The 8239-nt window shown below is 47.8% G+C and overlaps 1 protein-coding gene across 1 annotated transcript in view; it reads left to right on the forward strand.

Annotated features, from left to right (window-relative positions):
• Positions 1–7631, forward strand: part of PAX8 (paired box 8) — a 92867-nt gene extending 85236 nt beyond the window's left edge. The window contains exons 11-12 of the mRNA XM_069087532.1: positions 3504–3593; positions 6203–7631. Coding sequence (XP_068943633.1) covers positions 3504–3593; positions 6203–6279 — 167 coding nt within the window. The 3' untranslated portion in view covers positions 6280–7631. The remainder of the gene's footprint in view (positions 1–3503; positions 3594–6202) is intronic.
• Positions 7632–8239: the final 608 nt, after the last annotated feature.

The following is an 8239-nucleotide window of genomic DNA, read 5'->3' on the forward strand; positions in this document are numbered from 1 at the left end:
GGAGGGAGTGGGAAGCAGGGAAGGAGGTTGCCCTCTCCCTGGGAACCTGCTGAGCTGGCACTTGTTGCTGCTTGGTTACCGTGGCGATGTGGTTAATGCACCGTTGAAAATACAGAATCCTGCCTCCTCTCTCCCTCCTGGCCCAGGCTCCCTCCCTCCCTCCCTTCCTCTCCTGGAGCGTGAAATGAGATTGGTCAAGATAAAAAAGGAAAAGATTCGGTTATTTTTTTTAAGAGTGTGGATAATGGGGCCTCTCAATCACAATCCAGGGCTCCAGCCGGCTCCCCCTGCCTCTCACTCCCCACTCCTCTGCAGCTTGCTTGGAGAAGGAGAAGGAGGAAGGAAGGATGTAGCATAGTGTATTTCTCTTAATTATGAATCACTCCTCAGGCCTAGCCAAGGGGAAAGGTGGGGGGCACCTGGGGCTAAGTGGGTGAGTTATCGACCTGTGTGCCAGGATGGTAGTTAAGGTTCCGACCTGGAACCTGATGGGAGAGTCCATAAGGAAGACCCTTTCCCATACAGTTTGCATAATACCTCCACCTTAACTACAGGTGCAAAAGCCTAAAAAAAGAAAAGAAAGGTAACCCGTCAACAATCATCGATCAAGGGCCTGCTGTGTGCCACACTGTGTCAGGAGCTGAGTTTACAAGACAAAGAAGGGAGCAGTCCCTACTCTCAGTGGCTTTAAACTCAAGATGCTCTGTGCTGTGTCCAGACCATTTTAGGCTGTGGGCTGTTCATACCTCTCCAGCAGACTGATCTCCAGAACAGATGGAATCCTGACAAGTCCATTGGTCCAAAGTTCTAGAGCTGGAAGGGGCCTCAGAGACCATCTAGAACAACCCCTTCATGTCCAGATAGGGAAACCTGGGTTTCTGAGGGCTTAAGTGAATTGCCCAGGGTCACACAGCAGCTAGAGATAAAACCAAGACTTGAACTCAGATCCTCTGACTCAGTTCAGCTCTTTCTCTGCTTTGCTCACTGTGGGAAATTAAATCAGACCTCAATGTGGGTTGACTATTTAAAGGATCCTTCTACAAAACAAAGGCTAGGGTTATAATAGAATCAGGGCCCATCCTTCCCACAAACAATTCAATTGAGTTCAAAGTTCAGATTTTTCACAAAAAGGCATCCCCTGAGGCAGGGAGAGGGAACGCACATTTATGGAGGACCTACTATGTGCTGGATACTGTGCTAAAAACATTTTACAATCATCTCCTTTGGTTCTCACAACAGCCCTGTGAGATAGGCGCCATTATCATATCCATTTTACAGATCAGGAAACTGAGACAAACGGAGGTTAAGTGACTTGCCCAGGGTCACACAGCTAGGAAATATCTGAGGTCAGATTTGATCTCAGGTCTTCTTGACTGGAGGCCTAAGGTATCCACTATACCACCTAGGTGCCTTGAATGCCCATCTGTGTAAAAACCAGATGTATTTGATTGCTTGAGAGTGAGAGTAGACTAGGTAATGGAGGTCTGGCCTTTCCATCAGACCCAGACTCAGCTCCTTCCTCTGACATATATTGCTCGTGACCTTGTTTGAGACACTTGACTTTATAGAATTGGGACTGGAAGGGACCTCAGAGGCCAACACTTCTGTCCTGTCATCCCATTTTTCAGATGAGTAAACTGAGATTCAGAAGTTAAGTGATTTACCTAAGGTCAGCCCAAGGGTCAGACATAGGCTTTGAAGTGAGGGTCTCACATTCCAGAAGCAGTGCTCTCTCCATGGTGCTTTGGGCAACTTTGCAAGGCTACAAATGACTAGCCAGCTGCTGGCCTGCTTCTACAGAGGGATCAAGGAAGTCTGGATTCCTCCTGCCTTCCCCCAACTCAAAACATCTGGTGAAGAGGCTGACCCGGTATGAAGGTCCTTCCCAGGGCTCTACAAGCCTTTGCACCATTATTTACGATTGGTTACCCTGTGAACACACCAGGGCTGGGTCAGGGACAAGGCCACTCACTGCCTTGGGTGTTTGCTCCACTGCTTACCTTCTTCAACATCCAGAAGTCACCTAACTTTCCTGAGCCTCAGTCTCCTCATCGGTAAAATGAACGGGTGTTGTCCCAGATTTCTAATATATCTTCTAGTTCTGATGCAATCACAGTGCCATCTATCTCTTCTGCCTCTCCCCATTCCTCCTGCATGCCTGGTAGATTTAAGACTTGGGGAGGTGGCTAGAACCAAAATCCCAGCTATGCATTTCTCAGTTTCCTCATTGATAAGCAATGATAGGGCTGGACTAGATGGCCTGTGAGGCCCCTCTGGTTATCCGTTTTCTCATCTATAAAATGAAAAGGTTGGGTTAAGTGGCCTCTAGAGGTCCTTCTGGGACTCAATTTCCTCATTTGTTAGATGAGGGGGTCAGATGAGATGACCTCCAAAGTCTTTTCCAGATCTGTGATATTCTCCTGTATTCAGTTTGCTTACACTGAGGTACACCTGCACTGATGGAATCTGAGACAAGCACCCCAAGGCATGCCAGGGCATCCTGGGGCTGAGTCTGTGAGCTGTTCCTCCTCCTGGGGGAAGGGTGTGGTGGATAGAGTGATGGCCTTGGAGTCCTGGAGACCTGGTTTCAAACCCCATCACAGAGACTTAGCAGCTGTGTGACCCTGAGCAAGTCACTGCATACTTTCATGCCTCGGTTTCCTCATTTGTAAAACTGAAGGATTGGACCATGGTCTCTTCCAGGTTTAAGCGTATTTTCCTGTAGTGTTGAGGCTTCACAGACCTGGATTCTAATTCTGGCTGTGTTTCTTCTAAGCTCTGTTTTCTCATCTGTAAAAAGGGGATGGGAGTAGAGTGAATCGGACTAGATTCTTTATTTTCTAACTGTCTCTTCCAGCTCTGAAATTCTTTGGCTTCTCCCATTTTCTCCACCCACAATCAAGCCTCAGCCTTTCTCACTTCATCCCTTGGTATAGCCTGAATCTCCCTTGGGAGTAACTAGTCCTAGGGTTGAATTAGAAAACTTTAAACTTGGAAGGATGATGGAGATCCTCAAAGAAAGGGCCAATGGAGTGGTCTTAGACATAATGCTATCTTACAGTTGAGGAAACTGAGGCTCCATTAGGTGGCTGGTACCCCTTCCATCTCTGTCCCCCAAGCTTTGCAGAGGGAGTGTCCAGTCCTCTCTACTCCCTCTGCTCTGGAACAAAGACATTGGTTCTTAGAATCATATATTTAGAGCTGGAAAGGACATTGGAGGTCATTGAGGTCCCTTGATTTTACAGAAGAGGAAACAGGGAGGTTAAATGACTTGCCCAAGGTCACACAGCTAATAAGTATCTGACATGGGCTTTAGATCCAGATCCTTCAGACTCCAAGCCCAATACCCTATCGTTGGATCCTAGGGTTCTAGACTGAGGGCACCTTTCAGAATATCTGCTTTGAAATCTTGTCCTGGTCCCTGGGCTCAGCCGCCCTCACCTTCTCCTCCTATCCCCCAAGCCAGAAGCCTCACAGGCCTTTCTTCTTCTGTCTTATGCCAGCAGGAAGCGACTACTCTGGAAATGCCTATGGTCATTCCCCCTACTCCTCCTACAGCGAGGCCTGGCGCTTCCCCAACTCCAGCCTGCTGAGTAAGTGTCCTTCTGTGGGGCCGGCCAACCCTCCTAGGGCAGGGAGGGCAGTGAACTGTGTTAGAGGTGTCGAGATGCTGAGCAGAGAGGGGAGAGTTAGGGAAGGGGGCAGACTGCCTGCCACTGGGCTTTCCCTCCAGCTGGCATGAGCCAAGGTCATGGCGCCCAGTGGGATGAAGAAAAGGAGACAGAATTCTCCCCACAAAGAACCATCCATCGCCCAGACAATAAGCTTTTGATAATCAACTACTGTGTACTGGGCATTGAGAGGATTACTAGGGATAGAGAGATGATGATGCATCAGACCGCGGCATCCACCCTCCAAGACCTTCCTTTCCACTGAGGGAGACAGTAAGTCTAAATCTATGTCTGCAGACAAACGTGCACACATGCATATATGTACACACACATGTGTGTGGAGATGCTGATATTTGTGTGTTTATATAGACTTTATACAGCTTTATAAAGTAGATACACTATAGATATGTACTGATGCTATATAGACTATATAAAGTACATATACTTCATATTTGCATGTACACAATACAAGTATGTGTTCGTCTATACATACACTTGCCCATCCTTGCAGGCAGCTTAATTAAATAATAGTGGTAATTATTGCCAACATGTGGTAAGCACTCTACAATTGTGATCTCATTTGATCCTCTGGGATCAGGTGCTATTATTACCTCCATTTTACAGATGAGGAAATTGAGTTAAACAGAGGTTCAATGACTTGGCCAGGATCACATAGCTAGGAAGTATCTGAGACTAGATTTGAAATCGGGTCTTCCTAACTACTACAGACCTAACTATTTACTGTACCACCTAGTGGAAAGAAAGCTGGACTTGCAGCCAGAAAGGCTTGAGTTCAAGTTTTGACTAACACTTACTGACTGTGTGGCCCTGGGCCAGTCAGGTTACCCCTCCTTGCCCTAGGCAATTCTTTTTTTTTTTTTTGTTTTTTTGTAGGGTGGAAGGTAGGGCAATTGGGGTTAAGTGACTTGCCCAGGGTCACATGGCTAGTTTTGTGTGTGTGTGTGTGTGTGTGTGTGTGTGTGTGCGTGCGTGTTAAGTGTCTGAGGCTAGATTTGAACTCAGGTCCTCCTGACTCCAGGGCCAATGCTCTATTCACTGTGCCAAATAACCGCCCCTAGGCAATTCTTTAAGAAGAGAAGGTAGAGATCTGCATGGGTAGAGGGAGTGTCCTCATTTAGGAGTTCCCAACACCAGGGAAATCACATAACTATCTAGTCTCTATTCCTGTTCCTAGTAGGTACAAAATAACCATGAGAGTAAAAAATGTAGATCTAGTAAAGGGGGACAGCACCCATGCCTGCATAATTCCAAGGCAGTATATGCCAAGTATTTCCCGGGTTCCAGACTGACTTTCCTCCTGTCCTAGCCTTTGGCCCTGGGATTCACTGGCACCAGGAGTAGACATTGTCAGTTGAGATGGAGGAACATATTCCAGATTTTCTGACTGCTTCTGCTGGCTGTATGAGGGAGGGCTTCACTGTTACACTGTTCCTGGGGTCCAGGCTTTGGGGTGGTATCATAGATGAAGGAGTCTCACCTTAAAGCCCTTCCATGAATGGCTTACTCATGGACATCATCCTTTTTCAGACTTCTCTCAGGCAGTCTGCCCCTCTGCCTCTTTCCACCCCTCCCCACCATTCCAATTGCTAGGCTTCTGGGAGCTGTAGAAAACAGAAAAAACAAACCAAACAAGAACTTGAAGGAGAAAAAAAAGAAAAAGAAACATTCCCAGTAGAAAACACTGAGACTGAGAAAATCTTATATCGATTTCTGCATTTCCTCCTGTTTTTTAACCTTCAGTTTAAAGATTTGGGGACAAATAGTTGATTAGCTGGTCAAGAAAGGGGGTGGGGGTGTTGAAAGAAGCAGGAATAGAGAAAATAAGATGGTGAGAACACTGCTCTTGGGATTCAGAAGGCCTGGGCTTAAATCCCAACTCATTCAACCTCTCTGGGCCTCAGTTTCCTCATCTGCAAAATGATGGGGTTGTACCTAATGATCTCTTCCAGCTCTGACTTGACTTGATGGCTCCTCAGGGAACATTCCCCCCTGTTATGCACAAGTCTGTCTGTTAGCATCCAGCGGGATCCTTGGGGAAAGACTTACAGAGTCAGCCCCTCTTCTTGTCCTACACCCTCCTGGCTAGTTGGGCCTTGTCCTCAAGGGCCTCGATGACTACTGCCCAAGCAGTGCCTTCCAGATGTGTTTCTACCATTATTCTTTTAGTTCTTCTGAATTCTAGATGTGGTCTTTTCCCAAAGCAAGGATGTAGAAAGTCAGTTATCTCAAACACACACACACACACACACACACACACACACACACACACACACACAACCTGAAGGAGAAAAAAAAAGAAAAAGAAACATTCCCACCCTTGCCAGAAAGTCAGTGCTGAGGCCTGGGAAGAAGAGGAAATAAGAGGAGAGAGGAGTTAATCTTTGATGATCAGATAGGAGGGGGGTAAATGTTTAACTTGAGCTGTCTTAAAGGTCAGCAGATGCAGGGAAGGCTTTGCTGCAACTCTCCCTGCTGACCAGCAACGTTGTTATTTCTTTTAACTCGTCTAGGTTCCCCATATTATTACAGTTCCACCTCAAGGGCGAACGCGCCTCCCACCGCCGCTTCGGCTTTTGACCACCTGTAGTTACCATGGGGACAGCGGGAGCCACCGTTCGGCGGGCCGCAGGAGGATTCGGGCTGGGACAGGCCCCAGGAAGTCACACAAAGGAATCTTTATTTATTACATGAAAAAATAACCACAAGTCCAGCATTGCAACTCCCTCTGTGGTTAATTTAATGAAACGTGAAAGACACAATGACCTTGAGGAAGGCCAAGCTGTCCCCCAAGACTCCTTAATATGAGACAGGAGTCCTGGAGAAAGGAAATCATCCCTTTTTAAAGTGACAGATTTGGAGAAAAAGAAACTGTGGACTGTGGCTTTCTCCCCATTAAAGGAGAGATGATGGGAAGGGGAAGGCAAAAAGTTGGGGAAAGATGGGTCCTTGGCAGGAGTGGGATGGGAGGGAACCCGGCTTCAATGGGGTATAGATTGGACTTCCCCTTGGCTCTGTACTCAATGTGATGCTGTCTTGGGATACTGGGGCAATCATGCAGACACACCCAGTCCACCCTCGCCTCCTTCCCCTGATTCAATCCTCCTCCCACTGACTTCCCCATCTCTCTCTCTCCTGGCCCTTCTTTCCCAGAAGTGGGGCAAGGAGGAGAGATGTGCTGTTTTCCTCTATTCATCTTCTTGGGCTCCCTTTATACCTTATTTCATAGGCATGGACTGAGGACACTCTTGGTCGGACCCTCGGGCTCTTCACTGACCTTCATTCCTTTTGCTGAAGCAGAAGTTCTTTGAAAAGCATATAGTGCCCTATGATGTGTTCTCCTCATGGATCCTCCCCTTGACCAATGCCACCAGCCGGGCCTGACATGGGCCTCATACAGGCTGAGAAAGAAATGCACCAGAAGCTCCTCTAGCCATCCCCCAGACACCCCGGGGACTATGGGAGAGGCAGGTTCTCCTCTGGTCAGACATGCATGATGTAAGGGGAAACAATCATTTGGGATCCATTTCCCTAGACTGATACATCATCCCTAGGTCACGTGCTTCTTCCTAAATTCAAACGTGCCATGCGGGAGACATCCCTCTGAGGTCTGGCCAAGTTGGGGAGGACCAGGATCCTCCCTTAGGGAGGAGATGCCCTCCCAGTGCAGGGGTGGGCAGGGGGTGGTGGAGCCTCCTGTCCCATTGGGTCTGTCTGTAAATACTGTACATGAAGCTCAGCCTGAGTTCGATCCCTCTTTCCATCCCTAGACCTTTACCTCCTTATGAATTATCTCCCTGTGGCAGCAGGACTTCCCCCTTGATGCTTCTCTAAATACACACACACACACACACTCACACACACACACACACACACCCCACTCAAAAAAAAAATCCCTTGCCACCCACATCATTCAATAAAACATTCTTTGTTTCAGACTTCTGGATTGGCTGGGGAAGGTATCAGGGCAGCCTTCTAAGAAGTCTCCTGAGGGAATTTTCTCATATTTTCCTTAGGGAGATGGGGAGAATGTGGGAGACAGAGCTAGTTGACGGGGATGGGGAAGAAATGGCATAACCATAAAATGCAAAGGGGGGGAACCCTGGGACACCCAGCAAAGGCTCTGGGTACTTATGGGGCCTTTCTTAGCACCCTGCATAAGAGGACTACAGTCAAAGATCCTGAGAGGGTTTTTGATGACAGAAAAGTCCAGAAGGCAGTGCTGTGTCATGTAAAGAATTCTGGGTGGGGAGTCAGAGAGAGCTGGGTTTGAATCCTGGCTCAGGCCCTTACTCTGAGGGATCCTGGGCAAGTCACTTAAACTCCCAGCATCCTCATTTAGAAGTCGAAAGGGTTGGTCTCTTCCAGTTCTGAATCTTAGGACTCTTAGCCCTCAAAGCTCCCAGTGGCGGGGAGGGCATGGAGGAAAAAGGTCAACGAGAATGGTTTGGTGATTTCACAAGCCCCTCTTTGCCCTGACCACTCTTTGGATAGAGTGAGGGAAGAGAGATTTCCAGTCATGCCTCTGGGGTTACACGTAGAGAGGGGAA

The sequence above is a fragment of the Petaurus breviceps genome, unplaced genomic scaffold (genome assembly GCF_028583685.1).
Source record: "Petaurus breviceps papuanus isolate PSGF00001 unplaced genomic scaffold, PetGlider_PUasm1.0 182, whole genome shotgun sequence".
NCBI lineage: Eukaryota > Metazoa > Chordata > Mammalia > Diprotodontia > Petauridae > Petaurus > Petaurus breviceps.